Source organism: Amblyomma americanum, chromosome 1, assembly GCF_052857255.1.
Source record: "Amblyomma americanum isolate KBUSLIRL-KWMA chromosome 1, ASM5285725v1, whole genome shotgun sequence".
Classification (NCBI taxonomy): domain Eukaryota; kingdom Metazoa; phylum Arthropoda; class Arachnida; order Ixodida; family Ixodidae; genus Amblyomma; species Amblyomma americanum.
The window spans coordinates 457,794,384-457,821,893 of NC_135497.1; the positions used below are offsets into that span (position 1 = coordinate 457,794,384).

The 27,510-nt window shown below is 46.0% G+C and overlaps 1 protein-coding gene across 3 annotated transcripts in view; it reads right to left on the reverse strand.

Moving 5' to 3' along the window:
* LOC144116017 (uncharacterized) overlaps positions 1-27,510 on the reverse strand; it is a 142,770-nt gene that overhangs the window by 97,658 nt on the left and 17,602 nt on the right. For all 3 annotated transcript variants that reach the window (XM_077650678.1, XM_077650676.1, XM_077650677.1), the window contains one exon: positions 18,307-18,506. In XM_077650678.1, coding sequence (XP_077506804.1) covers positions 18,307-18,506 — 200 coding nt within the window. The remainder of the gene's footprint in view (positions 1-18,306; positions 18,507-27,510) is intronic.

Here is a 27,510-nt window from a genome sequence, read left to right on the forward strand (position 1 = left end):
CAACAGTCTAGAGTTTGTTCCCTGATTGTCGATGAAATGAGGATAAAAGCATAGTTGCAAACAATAAGCAACAAGATTGCTTTGTTGGCCATGTATACATGGGTGTAGCCAGTGACACTGATGACACTGATAGCAAGTCTGTACTGGCAAATTCTTTGCTTTGTTCCATCATTAATGGCCTGTCCACCTCGTACAGGATACCTGTGTCATATTTTTTTACAAAAGGACTGAATGGCAAGCAATTGTCAAAACTGATGCACTATATTCTGGACAAGGTTGAGGAGGCTGGCTTCAATGTGCTGTGCCTTGTCAGCGACAATCGCAAAGTAAACGTCAATGCTATGAGAGAACTCTGCGGTGAATTCCTCACCAACAGAGCAGAGCATCCATGTGATCCAGAGAGGTTGCTTTTTTTCAGCTTTGACTATTGTCACACACTGAAGAACATTCGCTTGCAGTTTCTTGCTCAGGACCTTGGAAACAAGGGAGAGATATTTTCTCACTTGAAGAAGCTCGATGAAATGCAAAACGAATGGATTGTCAAGCCAGTGAGGAACTTAACCAGGAAGCATGTGTTCCCCAACCACATTAAAAAAATGAATGCGAGGCGAGCTGTTGAGGTGCTTTCACCCGGCTTGACATCTACTCTCGAATTTTTAAAAGATCAAGCAGGACAGTTTGCCATCCTTCGTTTGGGTATGCGGGACCAACGGTAGTGTTCATGAAAGACATCGATCGTTGGTTCCTTCTACATGACACAAGCAGCAACATATTAAGCAAAGGTTCCCTGATGTCAGGTACTTCGATGATCCAAACGATAACAGGCTTGAATGGCTGGAGGTTACCTTCCCATTGTATATCGATAAATGCCACGTATTCAGATGCCATGTATTCATGTGGCTTTTTCACACCTTAAACTAAGATTCCTTCTTATCTGCTGTCGTGTCGCTGTTACAGACGCAGTGTGTTTGTTCATGCTCTTACTTTTGCATTTTTGTATTCTTAAGAAGCGCAGAGTGTTTGTTATTGCTTCTCTGCTCGCTTTTTATTTTGTGTGTGCTTGCTTTGTTGCATCGCATTATATCAACGATGTATGTTTCTTCCACTCCTTCCTTGGCTACCAAATGGCGGCTGGCAGTACTGAATAAAATAAAATAAAAATAAAAATAAATATGAAGCCCTCATTCTGACAACATATTCAACTGCTGCCTGCATTCAGTACTTACTAGTTGAGCAGAAGTTTTTTGTTCTCACTAGAAAATTCAGGAGTGGCCCTATTGAATCTTTATTTGGAACTTTGAGGCGGTCACTGGGCTGCAATGATCAACTGGACGTGCCTCGGTACTGTTGGGACTACAGAAAATCTTGAAGACTGGCATAGCAGCGGCCTCAGAATACAGCAATGTGCTGTATCGTGAAGAAGATGAGGAGCACAGCAAAGCACTTACGGCTGCAATGCCACAGGCATCTGAAAGCACTGATAAGCTGCCAGCGGCAGCTGTGCAAGTATTGGGGCACCTAAATGTGCAGAATGTCCCTGCGGCTCTCCCTACATTGCAGTTGTCTGCTACGGTGTATGTAGGTGGCTACATAGCTCGTGTAGTAAATGAGCATATAGATTGTGAAAAATGCTGTGCATTTACTACAAAGCCACCCACTAATCAGCCACTACAGCAGTTTACTCGGCTGTAGGACAGAAGTGGACTACTTTATCCGTCGGATCAGCTGCTGTACATTTTAGACACCCTGCGTCTGTTTGTGGAAGCAGCTTTAGAAGAGAAACCACAACTTCAGAAGCCATTGAAAACCCTAGCAGAGGCAGCAGTGCATGCTCTCTCCAGATCAAGCCTCCTGAAGTGTCCTGTAAAAGGACACCATGAAACTTTGGCTCAACTCATAACCACCAGGTTCATCAGGCCACTGCTAGTGAATTATGCCAGGGCAGTAACAGACGAAAATGACTTGTGCAAACCATTCAGCCAGAATCCACTTTCGCGGAAAAGGATGAAACTGTCAAGCAGCTGCTTTTGACTTTAAACATGTTAATTGTACTGCTACCTGTGCTTCCGAATTTCGTTTCGAAGACCCTCGGAGGATATGTGAACGCGGTGCGTCGACAGTGGAGCACTGCACGTGCCAGCCCAGCGTTGCGCGTGTGTGTGTGCAAAGGGTGTGTGCGAGGCGACGGCGACAAAGAGCGGGGCAAGCATGAGGAGCGGAGAGCTGACGTGTCAGAAAACCGAGGTGTTAAAGGGACTATGGAATAAATGAATTGAGATTACGTAAAGCAGACGAGAGATAGGCATTTCATGACTCGTCACCCCAACGCAAGAATTTTTAAGCTAGCATCAATAAAGCCGAAGATATAAACGATTAAAAATTACGCTCCTACGCTCCCCCCTGAAGTCGCACACGCGGGGCACCAGGCAAAAAAAAAAAAAAAAGCTCTGGGAGTGGGCCCTGCCCATGAATACCCCATGAATGCGTCATCCGCTGACATTGCTTTTGCACCTTCCAGTTGTCGCTCCTAGCACCCCAGTAGCAGCGTCGGTGGCGTGATTGTGGCGCGCGTCGGGCTTCTTTGCTTGTCGTCTGTTGTAGTTAGCAGTAATGGACCCGGACCTCGAGGCGCGACTGCTCGCTCTTACGGCCGCGATGGGCATCGAGCCCTATGCGTTCACGCCGTACCGGCCCAACGCCAGCGACGACAGTAGCGACTCAGCAAGCCACTGCGAGTGGCTCCGGAACTCCCGACAGAAGGAGGCGGCAGAGGAAAATTGAAACCATATGCGTGAATGTAATGCCCTGGCTCGCGCTTGCCCAAGAGGGTCGCACGGCGGCACAAGCAGACGATTTTCACGGCTACCGGAAGTGAGCCCATGACATCGTGGCTGCCGTGGCTCCAGCAAATGAGAGCGTGTGGTGGCCTGGCAACATCATGGGTACAGTGACGTCTTTTTTCACGATTTTAGTTTCAACATCGGTCACTACGAGCACACCAATTGGCCCGCGAATTTTAAAAAACACTTTTTAAAAATTCATAATCAATTGCCGGCTCAGTTCCGAAGACTCATACTTGGTGTGAATGCTTCTTAGCATCATTTCTAAGCATTGAAAACATTTACAAGCGACTTTTTATTCATTGCATAGTCCCTTTAAGGAAGACAGCGCAGCGGAGATCATGTCATTCAAGCGTGGAGGTGGCAGCCGCCGGATGTTCGGTCCGTGCTGCCATGGACCTCCCTTGGATCACCGATGTAAGCCTCCTGCGTTCTTTGCAAGTGTGAAGGTGGCAGCCGATGGACTGAGGGTCCGTGCTGCCGAAAGGCACTCTTGGATAGCCTGCTTTAAGCTTCCGGCATTTCGAGCCGCCGTCGACGGAATCTGGCTACGATTCTCCTGCTGCTGCCAAGTTCTTCAGGTTGTTGACGGGAGGCCACCGGCGTCTCCTTGTGTTCCTCTCTGCTCCTACCACCACCTGGCTCCCTTCCCCCCCTTTCTTCAATGCAACCCCAGCCAACCGCGTCCGCCCTGTCTGCAAGGCATCCCCGCTTCACCTGGGACGCTCAGTACCCGCTCAGTACCCGTGAACACTTTCCTTTTATTCTGTAGTGTTGTACACTTGTTGGGTGTGTGTTTTTCTTTTTGGTGTGTGCGTTTCTTATAGGCCCCTTTTCCTTTAAATTATAAATACGGCTTCGTTTTGTTTTGTTTCATCATTGTGTTCTCTTGTTCGAACCTGCACGTGATAGCGTTCCCCTTCTGAAACTCGGGGACGCGCAATCAATTCGCGACATTCTTACTGAAAGGACAGTAAAGTGAAGGACCTCTACAGAGCTTCCATGATCCGTGAAGTACCTCATACATGTACGCTTCACCCATCGTATCCGGTGAGCTCCTCGAGCAGTACCAGCGCTCCTTCCTTCCTCGACTGTCAGGCCTGCCTACGTTCTATGCCAGGGACCCAGTTTTATGGCTGGCACTGCTGGATTCGCGCTTTCACATCAACCACATGTCTAGCTAGTTTCTGCACTACCAGCATGCCAGCCGTGAGCTCCAGCCCAGTCTCCTGGCAAAACTGAGGTTGCCGCCTCCTGGCCCCAACATTTACGCCGACTTCAAGAGGGCCCTGAGCGCGTACTTCGACTTGGAGCTCTCACGGCCTTCCTGCGCTCCTGTTCCAGACTCTGAAGCTGCGCCGCCACTCCATTCGCCACCCCTGCCCAAATTCCCTAACCGAGCTGCTTTGGCTTTCCTCTGCAAGCCCCTACATTGGAGCCTCTCCCCACACCAGTCTCTCCACCATCGCCACCACCCACGGTTCGGCAAGTGCCATGCGAGCACGCGTCGGTCTCTCGCCAACCTTCTCAACCAGCTGCCTCATACTATACCGCGGCCTCTCGCAAGCTTGCTCCACCCGCCCCTTCAAACACCTCTTCTACCAATGCCTCCAGGGAAGCTCCATGCCCCGTGTACCACCGCGTCGACTCAGACTCTTCAATTTTATCCCACGGCTCCGAACTCATAGGCACCGATCATACCATTGGCAGGCACCGGTGTCCGGCCATTGCCAGGAGTGCTGTGTCCACCTCAGGTGCCCAGACCACCAGTGTTGTGAACTCCATAAAACCACTCTTCAGCCACCTCCTTGTAAACTTGACCCCCAGTGCGCCTTCGCCCTTGGACCCACATTTGCCTTCCCAGAAATTGGACACCTCAGCAGCCGCAGTCGCGCAATTCCACACTCTGGCCTCCAGCAAGCCCAGATGCTTCCACTTCAACCGAGCTCTGCCTCCCATGACCCGCGCTCTGTGCCTCAGTCCAGCTCAGTGCCACCCCTTTCACCTGCAACTTTCGCGCACAACAGTGCCTATTTCCAGTCTCCAAACATCCCCTGCCACCCAGACACTTCGGGTTTTCAGCAGTTCTTTCTGCACTTCTCAGCGCGCCATTGTCTAAGTGAGCAGCGCCCTTTGCCTGTGCATATATATTAGGACACCCCCATTCTGATTTCGTCCCAATGTCCTGTGGCCATTGCTTAGCCACCGCCCTTCAGCCTTGTCCGCCCTCCCGAGGCCTGAACGCGACGCCGGCATCCCCGCTTGTATCTCCGACTTTAGCTTCTCCCTGCACATTTTGTACTCAACCAGATTTTCCCAGGCCATCCATGGGCCTTGTACAGACCTATCTCCATTTTTTTTTCCTTTATCGTGCACTGCGCCAGGGGGGGAGGACGTGCAGCAGCGCTGGTACCGCCAGCGGCGCTGACGACGAAGATGAAGCTTGAAGTGCTACCTCGCTTGTGCAGAAAAGACATTCGGCAACGGGCCTGGCCAGCAGTGTCGGCAGCCCGCTGCACCTGCTCACCAGCCAGCCTACTGTGCCTCCTTCAATAAATGTGGATCACCTTCCACAGCAAGGGACTTGAGAGTTCTGTTCATGACACTGTGGGCAAAATAAGGTCTTGAACTTCGTATTCTGACCAACCTGATCAGTTGAGAAGATACTTGGACTGGGTCATGCCGACTGCAGCGGCACACGTTTTCCCTTTTTCTTTTAGAAGGTACCTTGCTGTACCAGCACAGACATTTCCCTTACTTTTGTCTACAGTCGAACCAACATACATAGAACTCACATAAGAATGCCTACGAGTTCAATACAACACGTAATTCGATAAAAAAGTGGCAGTAAATTTAACAACATACAAACACACTGGGATGGAAAAAATGTAGCACTCCTATGATAGCCACTAACTGCGCACAGATTACCGAGCAAAATAGTCGTGAATTTTTTATGTTTCTTCACCTTCATTGCCTCGGAGAGAACATATTTTTCAATGTTATCGATGAACTCTGAACAGCTGAGACGGCAGCTTTCTATCGACGCGCAATAGCGAGGAACCATGCCGAGCGCACAGGGCACGTTGAAGCAAGTGGGCATAGGTTCTCTCAAGTCCTCATCACAATTAGCACCAGTGGTGTCCTGGTTATCTGTAACATCTTTGTCTGCCAGCTATCTCTCCCATAGTCTCAACGTCGTCATCCGTGGAAAGTCACTCACAGCTTCCCCATCACAAATAGCACGAGGAATTTCGGACAACTGGTTCCACAAATCATCAAGACCCACGGTGGCTTCGTCGAGCTCACCCTACAAAGAATTTGCTCAGTCTTCTCTGGGAAAGCAGACACCAGAATGTTGGAAGCAGTTCTGTATAGTTTCATTTTTGAGATCATTCCACAACCCACTCAGCACAGACACGGTGACTTAATGGTGGATTTTTAGGTCTCTTCCAGTCCTCAGGTTCTACCAGGTCATCATTCCAAGATTTCAGCCACTTGGAAAAGAGTTTGTAGGTCATTCGCACTCTTCGACTGAACCTGTAGGTCATCGGAACCAAAAGTGCGTACCACAATCATCGCAGAGACTTGGTTTTTCCACAGGGTTTCTTCTCCTCTTTAGTCCGAATGTCAGCCTTGTCTTCAAAATGGTGCTCAGCGTGCTTCTCGGGAATCTTGTATGCAGCGACAACTTTGGATTTTTTCCAAACTCGTTCAACTCGCTTGGTAATTTCCAGTTTCACAGAAAAAAGGAGGTTCTGCCATTTCGCGGCTGCCATCGAGCACACACAGAGACAACGAAAACCATGTGGAATGGCAGCACGACACATCGTACGTGCGAACTACGTGACAACATGGGCATAACTGGTGCAACGCGCTAAAAAATGCATATTCTGGTTGGCTGGGTACGTGCCCGCCGCCTACTTCACGGACAATCCGCGTCATCATTGGTCTGTGCGCACTTGTCAGCACACTAGCCCCAATAGCACCCACAGGCCCATGCGGAAAAGCTAACCTCCAAAGGTGTGCTCAGGGAAAGCCGGCTTCCTAAGTCGACCAGAGTTGTCCGAAGTTCGATTGGACCTGCAGGCAAGCCAACCTCCGGAGATGTGTTGAGGGAAAGCCAGCTTCTTGAGTCGTCCAGTGTTGCCCGAAGTTTGATCTATCTGATGCAATGGCTAATTTTTCTACGATGTAACTGTACATTTTTCTATATATTCACGTTGCAGCTTTACGGCACTCAGAAATTCAATATAAAAGATAATTAGACCAAAAGAGTCTGATACAATCGGGTTCGACAGTACAGTAAAAGCTCGTTAATTCGAACTCGAAGGGGACCAGAAAATTGTTCGAATTAAGCGAAGTTCGAATTATCGAATGGGTGCTAGAATGAGCGATCATAGCACCCCGTCGATTGGGCATAATCCGAAGCAGTCACATCTAGACTCGTTATCGCAAGCTAGGCAATACTACACGTTTGTGGCAGGCGATTCTGAGAATTAAATTCATCAGGTCCTAATGGCAAATGAAATAAATCGATCGGCCTGTTATGCACCAGAAACAAGTACTGGAATACATTAGCGTGAGCATCAAGCTTTAGTGCTGGAATATAGGATGCTATTTATGCTCCAAAACATGTTTATTTACAGGGAAGGGTTGTCAAAATGAAAAGTAATCAGTGATGTCAATTTGCTTGTGTTTCTTCTGTTGAGACTCCATCAGCATCATTTGCAGCTTGCCCAAGAGCTCCAGCGCAACGTCAGAGTTCTCACTAGCAGAGAAGTAGCATGCTGCAACATCGAGCATTGATGCTACTTCACGTGCACTACATGCACTTGGCAATGGCATAGGCTTGTCGCCACAGTTGGTCTCATCACTGTCGGTTATGCTCACTGCCTACGAGCCCTGTGGCGTCTGCTGACAGCATGCTGCCTCAATTATATCGGCGTCACTCGAGGGCTTCAACGTCTTCACACTGCTGTCCACGTAGCTCGCGGCACAAACAAAAAGCACGACGCTGGCACCCTAACCGCCATATTGCGTTGTGTACACCACGTGATTGCGACCCAGCGACCACGGCACAACGAAAACCTGCTTCGGCATGCACCGGAGCGTGAGCTCAGCTTTTCTCTTTTCCGTTTTGTTTTCATCAAAAGTTCTTCTATCGTAGATAGAAGTTGAACGAGGAGCAGTGTCAGCCAGGGCCTCCTATTTCGAATTAACTGTAGCGGATGCCGACTTGTTCGAATTATCGGGAGTTTTCCTCCATTGAAATACACAGGGTTGTGGCGGGGCCCGGGCGTCAGTTCGAATTGATCGAGTTCGAATTAATGAGCTTTTACTGTAATTCAAACTTTCGGATAGTTGGAACGTTTACCAGTCCCAAGTGCAAATTGGCCAGCTTTTACTGTATCGGCTATATGAATTTTCTCATCAACTGGACATGGGCAAAGCACATGCAATGAAATCGAAGACCTCCCAAAGCACTAGGCGACACTGCATAATCTCCAAGGGCCTACCACATCTGTCTACCATATCTATCATCATGTCAGCGTGATAAGTGATAAACCTAAACATTCTTAATAGGCACACAAGCCAGGAAATAACCCTTGGCAGTGCTGAAAGCATTCTAGGTTGTTTTAAGCTAGATAATGAATGTAAATAAAATGCTGGATCATTTGTTACCAATAACTGAGCACATGCATTTCATTTCACTGTTTCTGCACAGAGCTATACAAAATGAAAACAAAATGAAATTAAGGCACATTTACTGCACATCACTCAGCCGTTAGTGCATTTAAATAGCCTCATGATACAAGTGCATAACCTTAAGGGGGAACACAGCAAATAAAATGAACTATTTGGTCAAAATTTCCTATTTTTGGTTCATTGTTTTTTTCGTAACCCTCGGCTCTTCATCTGTCTCAAGACGAAAAATTACACCAAAATATGGAGTAACAAACTGAAAAAAAAATTTGTGTGTGGTGGTTAAAAATCGTGAGCACATCTGAGACTGAACACCACCGTCTTAGTATCACCATGAAGAGGAGGAAAATAGAGCTTCCACTTGTTGAAATTCTACATTTCACTGAGCAAGAGAAAAAGTATAAGAAGCGATTAACGAGGCAAACAACGAAATAAATTTGAGTTGATTTTCTCAGCTTTCACTTTTGTGCGATTGCTATCACTCATGCCTTTGGCATTTCGCAACAAAGGAAAGTCGAATGATTCTGTTTCTAGCGTATAATCCTGAGACATTGAGTGCAATAAAGCTCTCGATTTTTCTATGTACACATGCAATGCTTTTTGAAAGGTATTTTTGTAAGAAACGTTTTCAAGTAAATACACATGATTAAGTATAACTTTTATTTCCATGAGTACGGGGCACCTAAAACAAAACCTACTAACAGCTTTAATGCACAGAGCAGGGCTTTTTGAACATGCTGATGCAAAATATTGTGCACTTTCTCTTTAATTACTTAACCACCCGACTGTGACCTTAAAAGGGTGTTCACTGTAATTACTCAGCAAATGTAACAGCTAGCCTATATTAAAATAAAGTTTTGCAATCAATACAAGTTACATATATGCACCAAATTTCATTACATGCCATGCATAAGTAATTAAAACAATTTTAATTGCCACATACCCCTTTAGCAACTGTCATGTGGGTCATTCCACCACGAATTTTGTTGAAAAAACCTTGTTTCCCACACTTAAAGACTACACTTGACAGCTTAATTTCCTCGGTGAAAGTTATTTTCATATCTTAAGCCCTTTCATTTTCTGATATATACCACTGAGGTTGGAGTGAAGAATATTTTTTGTATAGAAGTACAGTAATCCCTCGTTATAACAAAATCGCTTTACTCGAAATATCACTTTATTCTAAATTTCTTCCGGTCCTGACCCAAACGCATGCATTTTAAGCCGCATTACTCGAAGCGCACGAAAAGCTTGACCCGCTTCGAGCGAAGTGGCGAGCGGAGGCATCGTGCTGCTTGGCGGCGGCGACCCTTTTGCGCATGCAGTATCAAATTAATACCGCAGACTAATTAGTCTCATGCAGGAACTAATCAGGATACAAAAGTAGCAAACCCACGACCGATGACCTGCCTAGCAACGGGTACCAAGCGAGTGCCGAGTGCCCCCAGCTGTTTACAGCAGAGTGAACAAATTCCAAGGTGAAGCGCAACCGAACCGTTAATCTCGGTCACAATCGCATCGCTGATGTCCCCCGTGATAGAATCCACATGAAAATAAAGTTTTTCTAATGCTTTGCGATGCCGGAAAACAGCAGCCTCTTGGATGCCGAAAAGTGGTCAAAAGACCGCGGGTAGACTTGCGCCCCAGCATTACATGGGGTGCACTCCATGAGCCAAGTTTTACTGCTCTAAAGAGCACTTCTGGGCCAAAAAGCACAAAAGAAGTGTCCCTCCGATTATCGGCCCCTTCACATTTGCGAGTCGCAGAGGTTGTGCAATTGTTTTGGTCAAAAAGCGACAGTCGCAAACGGTTGCACTGGCCGAAAAGCAATAGTCGCAGGCCAGTCGCTTCATGCTCGAATTTCCAGCATTACGACTGCGAGTCGCAAACCGCTGAACCAAACAGCAAGCGAGCCGAGCTTTCGGCAACGACGCCGACCGCGGACGTGCCGGGCAACGAACTGAGCTGTCCCTGGCTGCCGTAGTCGTCGCGAAGCCTAACCGTTTCACATCGGCCAAAGCAGACGAAACTTTCGAAAGCGCGCGAATAACGTCATTCCCGAGAGTTTTCGCTTCAAATGAGAAGGCGACCCGCAGGTCGCGCTTGCAAGTGTGAACAACAGTGTTGTCGAGCTGCTGCCTTGTCGCAAGCAACTGCTGGTCGCATGCCCTTTGCCACGTTCGACGCGAGGAGCTACGTTAAATCAGGAAGACGACTTAGAGGAAGCCGGTCTGGAAATTTGCTCCCCGCTTGCCATAATCGGCCTGCATCGCAATAAAACACTGCTCCTAGCTTCGTTGACGGTGCAAATCGACCGATGGCAACACTAAAAATCCGAGCATCACCAGCGGCGAGTCAGGCTGTCAACATGGTTGGTCAACACAACCACGGTGTTTCCCGGCGATTTTCTCGAACCGGTCATGCTCGATTCGTGCCACCCAACTAGACAAACGGTCTAAATGCAGGGTAGGGTCACTGAATTTTGTTCCTAAACATTAGTCAACGGTGCGTATGCGATGGTGCACAAGCACCGACACTCGAACCGTAGAATTAGTACAGTGTCGTCGACGACGGTGCGCCAAATCGTTTTGCAAACTTCATGGCTGCACACGTCAGGAAAAAATTTCCCAGTAGTCATGCAAAGCCCTTACTGCAAAACAGTTTAGTTTTCACGATTGCGCTACGTACCCACAATGAGCTGCTAGTCGTTGTTGAGCACAACAAACACAACCTCAGACTCGAGCCACAGCATTTGCAGCGCTTTCCAGGGCGATACTCTTGCCCCCTCTCCCCCCCCCCCCTTAAAAGCGGCCACTGCCTTCGAAATACCCCCATAAAAGTGGCCACTGCCTTCGCGATTCGAAGTACCCTGAAGGTTGAACACATGGGCGGCGACCACGGCCTCATGAGGTGCTTGGTTAGATTAGAGCAGGGGCTGCACGCGCCCGGTAAGAACTTGAAACAGCCAAAGCTTACTGACTTTTTTGCACCTGAATAAAGTTTTGCTTCACTGAATGCATTGTATTTTGACATCCTCGCAGCTGCGGCGCAATTAAAGCTCAACTACTTTAGATTTTCTCGGGTGGTCGCTTATATCGAATTACCGCTTATAACGAAATTTTTTGCCGTCCCGCTGACTTCATTATAACGAGGGATTACTGTATTATAAAAGGTTAAAAGCTTTTAAACGTGCTTATGGAACGTCAAAATATTGCGTTGACTGTCAGAAAACATTTCATTTAGAGTTCACTCATATTTTGCTCACATTGGAAGTATTTAACCATCCATAATACTTAAGTATATTGAAAAATGAAAGCACCATCAATATGTGCAGACAATTATCTGGTAAGTGTAATATTTCAGTCTGGGGAACACACCAGATTTCTTTCAACGAAATCCATGGTGGTCAAGAAAGCACTGGATCACTTGGCATGAAATCGCCCATATTCTAGTGACAACCCGCTACCCAGCAGAGGCATTTTTCCCAGGGCTTTAAATTTACTTAGTTATTTATTCATTTCCAACACCCGAGACTCCAGGGGAGCGGGGTTTACAACAAAGGTGATGCGGCCGGCCTAGCCAGTCGGTGTCTACATTTACCTAGTGCACTTCACATACTGTTTGGTTGTGACAGCAACGCTATACTCGCCCTTCGCATTCTTGTATTCTGTGCCACAGTTACCACAGGCTCATGACAATGGATCTTGCCAACCCTACACTACAACAAGCACCGTGTGGATTCAAGTTTTTTGTTTGCATCCCTTATCACAGGCTGGGCGCCATGCTTGCTTCCATCATCCAAATATGCGCTACAACCTGCACTTATACTTGAATCACCTTTCCTGGCTTTCCCAAATGCATGCTCTAAAGATAGGTACTACCCCAAGACAGTGCATTACTTTGGCTTTAACCCATTAATTCACTTCGTACACAATTGTGTATCTTGCAAGCTTGCAGCTTTTTCTCGGAGTGTGCTCTAGCCTGCAACAATTTCGTCACTTCAGGCGAATTAACCATCCTTCATTTTGCAAATAGGACACTTATTTATGCCAACTAGTGGGCAGAGTAAAAAATATTTCAAAAAACAGTGAGCTTGGTAGCACATCATCTGCCATTTTCTTGCCGACCGAATTTGCCACCAGTACTAGTCTTTTATTTTTCTGGATTTGTTGCATCATGTGCATCTTGAAAGCAAAAAATGATTCCATGACCCCGAATGTTCACTGCAAAAATTCTGGTTTCCAACTATTCTGAATGTTTCCAATAAATATTGTGAGTGCAAGTGAAAATATTAACTACATACTGGCATTTTCCATTAAAAAAATAATATGGCTTTTATGAATCCTGGGTATGCTACAAAGGACAAATATATATATAGCGCCAGACTCGATATTCACCAGACACGATATTCAGAGATCGTGAATTCGGATCCCACTGGCGGCATGGTTGTTTTTTCTGGTGCCTCATAAGTTTTTCTTTAAAAATGACAGATTAATTGAAGTATAATGCTCCCACTGAAAAGCACTACAAATTAAAAAAAATTGAAACATTCCCCTATGCACCTTGGTTTCGGTGACTGTTGGCTTCCTTCACATTATATATATATATATATATATATATATATATATATATATATATATATATATATATATATATATATATATATATATATATATATATATATGGGCATGTTCAGATAAGAACGGTAATCGAGGTCCCATGACCATTTTTTGTTTTCAATTATATTTTTATATGTGATGGGTAAATGTGTCCACACAAAGGAATGAACCTTAGTTTTGCAAGGAACTTTGTAGTTTTCTCGGAAAAAAATCGTATGTCACAAGAGGTGGAGAATGTCGTTTTTGCCACTTCTCAAAGTTGCAAGTTTGGAGCATCACTGCATGCACAATAAGTTGTTTTCGCGCATAATTATTTTTTCAGTACTTTATTACAACTTGTACTATACGAAGAAATAAAAAAACGTTTTCTTTCTCTGTCAATCTTCTGAGTAAAAAATCGCAAATTTCGCTTCCGGAGCTGTGCGGTGCCAAAAAGGCACTTTTCAGGGCTTAGGGCAAGATGCGTAAAGATCTCCCGGCTGAATCTTTTTCTCTGTATTTTTCAGCTACTTTTAATCACTTCAGGCAAGTTTTGTAGCTCTACACTTGACCTATGTTTTTCAATATGGCCTCAAAATTGGCACAAGTTCAAAAACGTCAAAAAAGTGACAACTTAGACGAATTTAAAAAAAAACATCATCGAATTTTATTAAAATTTGCCCTAATAATACTCAACATTTCATAATTCTAAGGCTTTAAAAAAGTATTGCATTATATTGTTTTAAAGTATGGAAATAAATACAAAACGGACTTTATGATTTCAATCCCTACGACTGCTCAGTATTCCCTCTTAGAATGCGCAATCGTCAGAAGCTGGTTTTAGTATTGGTATTTTGTAAGTAAATTTTAAACGCTACAGTTGCTGAGTTCATAAGTGTAATTTGTAAGCATTTTTTTCTATTACAATCAAAGGTCTAAAGCTCCTATTCGCTTTCGTACTGTTCTAACGGTGGGACCTAAATTACTGTAAGCATATTCCAACACGTTATTTTGGAGTGACGTGTGTGTAGGAGTAGTTTATGCAAACAATTAATGCACCCGTCGCACTTTCAAGGTGACTTTAACTGCTACCGCCGCTCCAGGGATGAACCGCGCTTTGCAGCCGCTCCTATAGCTATATAACGCCCGGCGCGACCCTGAAATTCACAGCATCATGTGTGCCGCCGTCGCACCGAGGCTTTAGCCGCCGCTATCATCTTTTCATCGCAACGCACCGAACGCCTAGCAGTTATGCCTCAGCCTTCGACCTTCGACCGAGATAACCCTTGTGAGCGGATGTTGTTCGGATCTCGAATTTTGTGTGTCGTTTTCCAGGCCTGGTAGACCCGGTGGGGTCGTTTTCTGTACTCACGTGTTTTCTCTGCGCTGGAGCGCTCCCTCGACAAGCATACTTGGTATATCAGTCTCAGCTCGTACGCCAGACCGAAAGAACATCAGTGTCGACGGTGGGCAGCCTGTGTTAAAAATCCATTCATCTGTCCATCTCCTCTTTTTGGAAAAGCAGCTCTGGGCCCTGCATCCGTCACCTGCTCTTCTGTCTCGCGATAATCTCCGGAAGCGGTGAGCTTTTGCATTCATGAAGAGATTTCCGCGGCGAACGTTTTGTGCAGACTACTCAAAAAGGCACAAACAGAGAATTGAAAAAAAAGGACGTAATTTTCGCAGTGTAAAGACACTCAATGTCGCTGCTCTCAAAAAAGTCCTACTTCCCGAAGAAGCTCTCCGAGTACGAGAAAGTGACTTCATCTGTCAGAATTGTTACCGTCGGTTCAAGGAAGACATAGATAATATGCAGGCAGAGTCAACCGAAACATTAGAAGAATTCCGCCCTGGGGAAGAAATCGTAGAAAATTTAAATTCAAGTGTCAGCCTTACCTCCGAAATCTTGCCCCTAAAGCCACCGAGCGCTCTAAAAAAACGCCTCAGACTTTCCTATGCAAAGCGAAAGCAGGAAGAGGTGGCAAGAGCTATGGTGACGAAAATACGATCGGGGATACAGGCAGCATATAATGTCCCAGAGACTTCGCGTGCGTCAGAAGAAAAGTGTGCGCAATGCAGCAGTTGGGAGGACAACCTACATGCTGCCTACAATAGGTGCACGTCCTTTCAAGAGCGTTGCCAGCTGCTGACACTGCTACCACGCAACCTAACCGTGAAATATGTGCAGGAAGTTATTCCAGAGGCAACGAGGTACGTTATCCAAAAATCGAAGAAGATGGTGGATGAGGAAGGCGTATGGTCAACACAGGAGAGATATACAAGATGTAAACTACAACAGGAAGACATTACCACCGTTTTAGAATATATTACACCATGGATGAACTCGATTGCTCTAGACAGACTCCGAACAAAAAGGATGTTGTGAGAATCGAGAAGGAAGGAAAGAAAGAATGGATACCTAAACGCTTCATGACGCGGTCCTTGCGAGAAGCATTCCGCCTCTACAAGCAAGCTCACCCTGCCTCCCAGGTTGGCCTCACAAAATTCATATCCTTGCGTCCTAAGTGGGTGAAATGCTCGCCACAGTGGCAAGTGTGTGTTTGTGTGTGCTGTGCAAACTTTCAGTTGTGCCTCGTGGGACTGCAGAACACGTCCGGAAGGTCGCTTTCTCCCGAAGATATGCAGAGCCTCTGCGTATGCCAGGAACACCTACTGCGTCGTGTTTCCTTAGGAATTGTGAGCACTGTCCACAAGATGGCATTTTCACTTCGGAAAATTTTGAAATGAGCAGCGAGGACGAGGTGTTGATTGCTTCATGGGAATACGGTGAGCTCGTTAAAAAGACTGACCGCTTCATCATTTATGAGAGAATGTCTAAGAATGACCATGAAATGGATTCCCCACAACTATATTAGATCTGTGCAAGCAAGAGCAATACATGAAGAAAAACACAGCTGCAAGAGAGGTGCAATTGTTTTGCATTTTGATTTCGCCGAAAACTGGACAGTTGTGCTTCCAGACGCAGTACAAGCTTACCATTGGCAGAAAAAGCAGGTGACCGTGTTTACCTGCGTTGTCACGTCAAGAAAATCGACTCGGAACTACGCCGTAATTTCCGACGATATGTCTCATGATTCAGCTCATGCATGCTTGGCTCTGTCAAAAATCAAAGCACACCTCGAAGACAACGCGCCAATCTACACCAAGATAACATATGTGAGCGACGGGGCTCCCGCTCACTTCAAGAATAAATATCAGTTTCAGGAGCTACAACGCAGTGAATGTCGAGAGACGAAATGGATGTTTTCGGCCACTGGACACGGCAAAAATGCTTGCGACGGCGTTGGTGGGCTTGTCAAACATCGAGCATCACACCACAACTTGCGGAAGCCTGCAAGTGAGTCCATACAAACAGCCAGCGGCTTCGTAGACGCAATTAAAGGAACGCTAAAGAACATCACCATTCTGGAGCTCCCACAGAGGGAGCTTGCAGACTTTCGCGAAACGAAGAAGGAAGAATGGAAAATGGCAAAGAAAGTGCCTGGAGTTCAGACGCTCCATATGTGGAAGTACGTTCAAACAAATGAAGGCAGTGCATCCTACGTGGCCTCCACCGCTGCTTCGGAATGGAAGAGACTGTGATCTGGTTTGTGCTTCGTGCTGGACAATATACTGTGCGCATACCGACTTCAACTGCTGCCGTTAATTTCTTGTTACGATTTTCTGAATTGCAATCTGCATATAAAGCGGCATCCCATTTGTAAATTGCGTTCCTATTAAAACTCCTCCTGATTAAAAATCTCGCAGATAAATTGTTCCTCTCAGAAGACGACGTTCTGTCTCCTGACATTGCCCTGTAGAACCTTTGAACACAGAGGTAAACAGATGTAGGTACGGAAACGTCGGCTTCAGAAATACATTAATATAAATTTTTATATATGAAATTTTTTCTAGGAACCCACAAATTATCTAATATTTTTAAAAAATCGATTACATACCAATGTACCTTACGATGATAAATTAGAGAATACAAAAAAAAAAACGTTTGACCGCCAGCAGTCAGTTCATCAGGTGAAATAACGAATTTATTCCCATTTTGACGCATTAAGAACGCCGCTAACAAGCGAGTAGAAGCTGTACAAACATTCAGGATGGTTCGCATATTGTGGTAATTGAAATGTAACCACGTTCAGTGAGTGCTAAATCAAATTTCTGACAGTTACTATTTCTAAGAGGCAGTAATAAGCAATTCTAGGTAACAAAAACATGAACTCAGTTTTGCATTTATTTTTATACTTTAAAACAAAATAATGCAACACTTTTTTGGTGTTTTAAAATTATCGAGTATTGAGTATTATTAGGGCATTTTTTAATAAAATTCGATGATGATGTTTTTTTTTAAATTCAAGTCAAAGTTGTCACTTTTTTGAAGTTTTTGAACTTCCGCCAATTTTGAGGCCATATTGAAAAATATAGGTCAAGTGTACAGCTACAAAACTTGCCTGAAGTGATTAAAAGTAGCTGAAAAATACAGAGAAAAAGATTCAGTCGGGAGATCTTTACGCATCTTGCCCTAAGGCTGCCCTGAAAAGTGCCTTTTTGGCACCGCACAGCTCCGGACGCGAAGTTTGCGATTTTTTACTCAGAAGACTGACACAGCAAGAAAACGTTTTTTATTTTAATCGTATAGTGCAAGTTGTAATAAAGTGCTGAAAAAATACTTATGCGCGAAAACAACTTATTGTGCATGCAGTGATGCTCCAAACTTGCAACTTTGCGAAGTGGCAAAAACGACATACTCCACCTCTTGTGACATACAATTTTTTTCCGAGAAAACCATGAAGTTCCTTGCAAAACTAAGGTTCATTCCTTTGTGTGGACACATTTACCCATCACATATAAAAATTTAATTGAAAACAAAAAATGGTCATGGGACCTCGATTACCGTTCTTATCTGAACATGCCCATATTATATATATATATATATATATATATATATATATATATATATATATATATATATATATATATATATATATATATATATATATATATATATATATATATAAAGCACATAGTACTTTCTCTGGGATAGGCAGAGGTCACATAGCCCCCAAAGGAGGGCAAAATGTCTTCACTAGGCTACCCAAGCACCAAAGGGCATGGGCACACAAAAAGGGGTCGCCCACAGGGGCAGTGCCTACTTTGACGCAGCATAGGAAGCCAGCATAGTTTGCAAGGATTCCGAGTGAATTCTGAAGAGCTTCAGTGCGTGCCGTGCATATGCACTGGCCTCCTCCAGCTGCGTCACCAGGCCGGCCAGATCTTGACACCAACAATTAAGCTCCTGCTTAATTTTAAATAGCTTGCTTGATGACAGCTGGCTGGGTGTAGAGGGCCCTGCCTGCAAAGTAAAGAGGACACAATCTCATTCTAGCAGTGGGCTAAATTGCAACTTTGAGGGCACAGCCACAGTGACTCCTTCACAGAATGTGCTCACAGCCAGCAGCAAAAGAACCACACAGGCAAACTCCCTGCCAAAGGAAAACAGTACACAGGGACAACCCTAGAAACAGTCATAGCAAGCTATAGGGCAATTTCACTCGCGCACCGCAGTGGTGGCCTAATGGTTTGAGCACCTGTCTCGCATGCAGAAAGTGCAGGGTTCGATACTCAGCACTGCCGGGTACCCACAGGTGACTTATTTATTTACAGAATACTGCAGGCTAGGTGCCCAAGCAGGAGTGGCTTACAGATACATATAATATAAAAAACATGAAAAACACAATTGTACAAAACACATCAACACATTTGGTGCACCGGAAGGAAACTGCAGTCACAACACATCAGTGATACAAGCATGAATCAAACCATCACTCAAAAAACACACAAAAGAATACACATTCTCCAGTCACTATATACTTGATACCAGCATCTCCAAGGGCAGGAGAGAACAAGCAGGTAGACTGTTCCGATCAGTTATTGTGACAGGAAAAAAGAATTTGTAGAAGTTAGTCTGTGAAGTAAGGAGCTCTCCCTTGGCCTGGTGCTCAGCTTATCTGGGGTGAAATGCTTGGGAAATGGGTCTCTGACCCCACCTTGTGTAGAGAAAAATACCTCGCGCCCTGGCGCTCTTTGCCCGAAGCTGCTTTTGTGCCATATGAAATTCACCATCATAATCAATTTCACTCACAAGTCTCTGCAGCAAATTGTCGGAGCACATAATATGTCACATAGTACTAATAAGCCCTCTAAAATGTAACTTAAGAAACACCTTTCAAAATTCGAGCATGGTTTTGGGACCAGCCACTCTTGTATAACAATGCTCAGAATACAGCAGTACTTTGTTGAGCTAATTGGTACGTGTTTTTAGTTTGTGGGGGCTTAACGTCTCAAAGCGACTCACGCTATAAGGCATGCTGTAAGGGCTCCAAAAAATTTCGAGCATCTGGGGCTCTTCAACATACACTGACATCGCACAGTACACGGGTCTCAAGCATTTCACCCCCATTGAAAGACCACCGCCGCGGCCGAGATCGAACCCGCGTCTTTCGGGTCAGCAGCGAAGCACCATAACCTCTAAGCCACAGTGGCAGCCTAATTGGTGAATGCTCAAACAAGGAAAGAAACAGCATAACCAAGAGAGGACCATGGTAAAGGTTGTCTTTGTTCGTAGAATTTAGTCATGACAATTTTTCTTTCGTTTGGCCACCACAAACAGGCAGAATAGTGTATTTTCAGATTTCATAACTTTTCTCTAAATACACAAAGCTGTAGTCAAGCATTGGAAGTGGAAAGAAAGGATGGTCTGCATCTTTGATCTAAGTAAGGCAAGTAGTGGCCACAAATCCACACCACAAGGGTGAAATACAGCAAAACCTCACTGATACATTTAAAAGGTGTAAAAAAACATTATCCAGGAAAATGTAGGATTTTGAAAAATGTAAACGCTGAATGCAGTACAAAGACATTTATTGATGATTGCACAACATAAAAATGTCAATTAGCATTTCAGGGCCAAAGGTGTCAACAGCTACTCCTTTCCTAGTGCTCGCAAAATTCAGTCAGCATTTCAACGATCTTAAGTGCAGATGTAACTTGGGAACACATCCAGTGATGCGATTGGCCAAAGTCACTTTGGAGCAGTTTTTGGAGCAGCCAAAAGTGCCTTTTGGCGCAGAAAAAGAAGAGCACTTGGCGCAGATATATACCGTATTTTCCAGTATATAAGTCACATTTTTTTAAATACTTTCTGTTGGTGCATAAGGGCGAAAAATAACATGCCACCATGCACCATCATTTGCCGTTTTTAGAAACTGTTTGCAAAGGTAATCGATGAGTAAAAGAGGAAAAAGAATCGACTTAGTCTTAGCACAGCATGATCCGCTACCGTGAGTGCTTCCACGGGGACCTAATTAAGCTTGCGCAGAAGCAGCTAGGTATGCACTCCTCAGGGCCATCTTCGCAATGCGTCCACCACATATACACATCACGGCAATGGAACGTGGATCTCGTTATGACAAAACTATTTTAAAATGCTATCCTACGGCTACAATCGGCACGAACTGCGCGTCGCTGCCGCACCCACTCCACGTCATATTATCGAATGTATCGTTATCAGCGTCGCATCCATATGGATCCCATCATGCTTTCTTATCCAAAATGATGCTTCCTGCGTGGCGAAAAAGCTATTATGCAAAACTGAAGTTCCGTGCCATTGAATATGCACAGGAGAACGTGAACCACGCAGGCAGGGAGACAGTTTGACATGAGTGAAAAAAATTGTCCAGGACTACCTGCTTCTTTTTGACAGGGCAACGAAGCGAACCCCAAAATCAACACCCACTGAGATCTTCGCAGTAGCGTGCAGCTTCTCCACTTCGAACAGGCAAGGACGCGGAAGTCAACATAGGCGCCGTTTGTAAATGTTTGTGCCATGCACATTTCCAATGTGCTCTCCACGCCAAGGGATGCCCTGAGTAAATCCCCACGTGCTGCACGTCTATTTCGCTTCTGTTTTTATTATTCACTTGTTTTTGTTACGCTGGGTGAAAACGCACCCGGCCAGTATGATGCTTGCCCTCATACACTAAGGACTGATTCAAGGTTTCTTGGAAGAATTGAGTTTTCTGCTAGTGCTGCCTAACGCAGAGGTATAAGAGAACACGCGGCTCCCGAGAATTATGTTCATAAGAAAATACGGAGTTTTGGTGCAGGCTTGGCGCAGATTACTCGTAATTTGTCATAATGGAGCAGCACGTAGCAGGCTTTGCCTTTTGGCACAGTTTGGCACAACTGGCACAGCAATCACATTGTTGCACATCTAGTCCATCTACAGCAATGGCAAAAGGAGCCGAAATCTCTTGCTCGTCATTTCCAGATGCTTCCCCCGCCCTTGACATCTATAAACTGCTACCTGACGCTGCATTTTTACTTTTCATGCTGCATTCCCCTGAACCGCCCACTTGTAAGCACATTGCTGCAGTCCTCAGATGCCTCACCCCCTTGGCCCTAGGCACCGCAAAGATGTCACATTCCCACAGGAACGATATGTTAGCATACACTCTTTTTTGGTGCTCTTCCCCCCTGCACATAGGTACTGCAGAGAACCCACCACAGACAGGTGCTGCACTCCAGCTCTCCACATCACATGCTCCCAGGTCCTGCCCACTTGTATGTTTGCGCATGTACAGTTGGTCACTAAACGTGTTATATGACCAGATTTGCAGCAACTCTCAACACAGTAGTCAGGAAAACGAGTTATTCAGGAGCGTATTAATTGGAAGAAAAATAGTGTAACTATAGGTCATTTTCAATGCTCCATTTTCCAGCTCTATAACTGATATTGCAGCATGGACCCAGGGCCTCTGTGACACCCATCAGTCGCGCATGCAAGCCCTCCAACAAACCGCTGACAACCCCACCGTCGACCCCCATCTCCTCCCAGGGTGTCTACCAAGTCGACATTTCCAAATTCCCCGAGTTTTCCAGGTTTCCAAGCTGAGAGTGCATTTGTGAAATTCTCTGAGTGACACAGCACTTTGTTTTATGCGAAAACAAGCCGACACAAAGCCGCCTGATGGTATCACTCTCCAGTAAGCATGTTAAAAATAAAAATGATTTAATCCTATTTGAATAGTAAGGTGTAGTCTTTATTTCATTTAAAAAAAGGGGAGAGATTATCAAAATGCATAACAAGTTGAATATCTTCGAAAAAATGCTAAAACAAACTGTGAATCGAATTGAACATTTTCAAATACGAACTAAAAAGAAGTTGCACACGGAAACAAACATTTTCAAATGTGAGATATTTCTATCTACTGATAGTAACCGCAATGGTTTGTGACCTGAACTTTAGCGTCACAAGTGCGATTCTCTCTCAGCAAGTCTACTCGGACAAACTGCAGATTATAGAACCTTAGTTTGTAGAAGTGAATGAGCTATGAAGTGAAAAACTTCATAGGGTAAATGTTGCTCCCGGTTATGCGTGCGTAATCAGCGCGTCGGGCAGGAACACATTTGAATAAGTTGTACAAAGCACGAAGAAATTCCACGAGTTGCCAACCTGTTGCAGTGTGTCTGGTTTTGAAAGCACCGTTCACAACATGAAGGTCACAGCTACCAACTTCGAGAATACGACGGCCGTCACTGGATTCACAAAGTTCTTGTTTGATCTCACGGAGAAATTTTATATTTACATTTGGCCCATCAATTGAGATCTGAAGAATCTTTGATCGGGAGAGTCCATCTGTGGAAGTTTTAAAAGCGGACACCAATTCTTCCGCCCACGTGCGCCCCAGAAAGCATGGCGTCAAGTAGCGAGTTTTCACGCTCTGCTCTGCATCCGACCAAAAGCGAACCAACACGTCAATTTGCTCTTTTTGTGCAACTTTGTTTAATGATTCCTCAAACGCCACGACGAGGTGGGAGGCTTGGCTTACTTCCGACATGAGGTTCTCCTTGAAGAAAGGTGCGAGGCCATAGAAAATAGTATATCCTACCTTCTCTTTCCCAAGCTGCATTTTCTTGGCTGTAGCTGATGATGGGAACATCAAAGGGAACAAAGAAGCCGATGCCGCGGCAGCACGGAGTGATGTGTGCATCGTAACTGCGTTGAGGCACCACATCACTTCAGCATTTATGACCTCTAAGTCACGCTGCAAGATATCCTTAGCTGTACGATCGAGTAGGACGTCCGTCGCAGTAGTTGAAGCACTTGAAGGATGCGCAGAAACTGACGGCACTGGCCCGGCATTGGTCACAACGGCGGTCGGCGGTGTTAAAAATGAGGCTACGGAGGGTGTCCTGGCATTGGTCACAACGGTGGCCGGCGGTGTCAAAAATGAGGCTACAGAGTGTGTCCCGGCTCCGGTAATGGCCAGTCGGTGCTTCTTACTTTCAGCACGACTTGTCACCGCTCTTCTTCCCATGTTGCTGAGTGAAAACTGCTTTCTGCACAGCGCACAGTACACTACGTTCGGGTTACTTTCGACAAGCCTAATCCAGCCTGCAAACTTAGAATGTTTCACATATGTCCAGTCCTGGACGAAAGTGCACTTGAAGGCAGTCATGCTTGACACGTCGCACACAGCTTGCCTGCGGCCCCACAGCAGTCAATAAAACTAAGTCGGTTCAAAACAATGCAGCTAAGTATGGACATAATTCGTCGCTTTGCTAACGTCAACAGATCGCGAAAAGGCACGAAAATATTTCCCTTTGTGTGTGCACCCCCTGCGGCAGAAATGGACGCTTCCGTCAAGATGCGCAGGGAGAAAGAGTTCATTTGGGACCATCACAATTTCGCGCTAGGTCTTGGTTCTCACAACATTTTCTGCCACCTTGTTGGAGCTGTCCACTCGGAAACACAGGAAAACGAGGGAAGGCCGCTGGCCGTCGAATAGCGCACGTGCAAACCGTAGGAAGCGCACACTCTGCCGTCGGCCACAGCACCGGGGAAGCGCGAGAAAGTGTCCGCTTTCGACGTAGTACACTTCGAAATTGGATGGACCGCTGGCGGCGCAAAGCTTTTTGCCGCCTTGCTGGGATGCTCCACTTGACAGAACAGCGTTGGAGGCCAGCGATCACTGAGGAGAGGACACGTAACGCCGCACTGGACAATCCGTGCAATGCCAGCCCGCACTATTTACACGAGGCAGCATTATCGCGATTTTGGTTCCTTTTATGTAGAACTGAAGCTAATTTTCCCTGATATAAGCTCAAATCCCCTGAGTTTTCCCTGAGCTTTTCCAGATTATCCAAATTCCCTGAGAATTCCAGGTTTTTCACGGTTTTCCCGGTTCGTAGACGCCCCGCCTCCACCTCTGGGAGGCCCATCATGGCCTGCTGAAGAGATGGCACCGACAACGACATAATCGCACCCTCAAAAAGCACATAGCACAGCTTACCTTACAAGCACAGGAGTACGCAACGCAACTCTCCACCCAAAACTGGCATCAATTTTGCTACTCCTTCCATGGCACCCTGAGTACTTCCAAAACATGAGCCGTACTGTAAAGCCTTCTACATCCAGAAGCAACAAAGACGTCTACCAACAGAACCTTGCAAGCAGAAGCCCATCAATTCATCGGCACTGACCAAGAACTTCTGGACACCTTCTGCTCCTAATATTTTGGTGCTCGAGAGTCAGCTCAACTAGCAACCAGTTACACCGGCCACACCAACCCCGAACTCGACGCGCCCATCACTTATGAAGAGGTCTTTGCAGCTGCCCACACTTGTAGCTGATGTGCCCTAGGTGACGATAAAATCACTAACGCAATGATGTGCAACCGCTCCAATGATTCCCTTCAAGCTCTTACCCAATACATCAATGATGAACTGTGGGCCCATAGCAAAATACCCCCTCAATGAAAACATGCATTAGCGATACTCATCCCCAAACCGAACAAGCTGTCCTCCCTCTGCTCTCTCAGGCCCATATCGCTCACCTCCTGCTTAGGCAAGCTATACGAGCGAATCATCCAAACAAGCCTGCAAAACTATATTGAAGATCAAAATCTCTTTTCCCCTTTTATGCTCGGTTTTCGTCCAGGTCTTTCCACGCAAGACGCCTTTCTTCTCCTCAAACACGACGGGGATACCTCCCAGCAGAGAGCACCTTCTTGTAACACTTGACATTATGGGCGCCTTTGACATTTCCCACTCTGCAATCCTAGACGGTCCAAATCAGATATACAGCGGATCTTGTATGTTCCAATATTTCTCCACCTTCCTCACTGCCCGCACATCCACGGTAGGTATTGGATCTACTAGATCGTTTCCCTTTCAAACACCAGACAAGGGCACTCCACAAGGGGCTGTCTTATCACCATTGCTATTCAATATAGCCATGGCCCCTTTCTCCAACAAGCTCTCTATACTCTCCGACATCCGGTATAGCATCTATGCGGATGACATCACCATCTGGTCCAACCCAAGAATCCCTCGCCAAAAAAGAGCAAGCCCTACAGACAGCCATCACTGTGGTCGAGCAGTTTGTTCAGACCAGTGGTATAAAATGTGCACCGGACGAATTGAAAATCATCCGTATGCATGGTCCCTCCTATCGCTCCCCTGGTCCAATCATGCTCGAAATTCACAACCATCCTATAGATGAAAAATCACTCATCAGAATGCTTGGCCTCTGGGTCCAGCATGATGGCAAGCCCCACGCCACTGCCACTCTAAGCAAGTCCATGCTCAATATCGCCCGCATGGTACAACGTATCACTGGACATCGCAAGAGCATGCGCAAGGATGACACTATCCACCTCATTACGGCCCTGGCAATGAGTCGAATCCAATATAATCTCCCATACCACAATACTGATTGCATCACTGAGAGTAGGATCAATATCCTTATCCGTACACTCTTTAAAAAGGCTCTGGGCCTCCCCATGTGTATGTCCATCTCTAATTGCTTGCACTCAGGGTTCACAACACGTTTGCAGAAATCTAGAAGGCTGTCCTGAACTTCCAACAGACAATAGTCCCCACCACCACGGCGGATAGGGCCATCCTTTCAAGAATAGGTGGCAAGCCACCAGGACCCTGGCCCTCACCGGAATTCTTCAAAACGCTATCTGATCCTGCCTTTACATGGGCCCTATCCCTCACCACATGAACCACGAGTCACAGGCCCCCCGCTGTCAGGTCCGTCTTCGCAGCCTCCGCAGGCAACATGGCCAAGACACCTCGGCTATGTATGTGGATGTGGCTTCGTATGCACTGCCCCACAGATATGCCTGCGCTGCTGTCAATCCTGCCAACACCCCTTATCTTGGAGCGTCCTTCACGGCAGTGGATCCGGTGGCCACAGAAGCCATTGCAATAGCCATCACCAACACCACAGCACCCACATCATGCAGACTCCCAAGCTGCCTGCAGAGCCTATACGAGTGGATGTGTCCCGTGTACAGCTCTTCGCATTCTCGGCAGCCATCTCCAATATGATCATGTCATCACCTAGGTCCCACGACATGAGGTCTCAAAGGCAATATTAGGACAGATGCCCTAGCTCGAGATAATAGCAACCGAGCAGGGCACACTAACTCTACTCTCTACCCTCTCGCATTTTTCAACCCGCCTAGAGACCCTCTGCCTAAATAGGGGTCTCTACACCCGCCACATAGGAAACTTTCCCCGGCGGACTCCTACCACCTAAGACGCATCCAAACACTCACTTTCCCCCATCTCCACCACCTACTCCACATTCACCCACCATTACACGCAGATACATGTCCTTGGTGTGGCGATATTCCCACATTCACGCACATTACATGGACATGCTCAGCTAAACCAAACCATTTAAAGCCGCACAACGTAGCTCTGGAGCAGTGGGAGGTGGCGTTTGTCAGTGGCACCCTGAAAGACCAGGAGGCACTAGTCACCATCGCCAAAGTGTCGACGGAAGCAGCTTGTCTTGGACTGAGGACCCCACCCACAATCCGCTCCGGTCTCCTTTTTAGAAGTAAATGTTTATTCTCTCTCTCAATGCCCACAATATTGGGCATATGAACCAGGAATGTATCAACGAGGTTTTATCGTAGCTAGGAGGGCAAGAATGGTATGGAGTGGATTTAGTACGTACACCTGGCCCATTATTTAAGAGCATCATCGGAGTGTCAAACAAATGGCTGTATAATGCTCTGTGACAAAGCAGAGCAGTACAAAAGGCTGAAAAAGGCATAAATTTTTGTGCATGTACGTATTCTTGCCTGTTTCGCTGCCTCACTTCGTCATGAGCTGCTTTACGGCTGTTTATTTGTTACCAGGGCGATACTGTTAAAGAACTGGCCGAGTTTACACTGCGGTCACAAATAGGAGCTTACCGGTATTCGTCAAGAAGTTAGTATACAGCAGTTGTATCTTGTCAGTACCCCCCTATGGGGAAGAAACTTGGAGGCTAA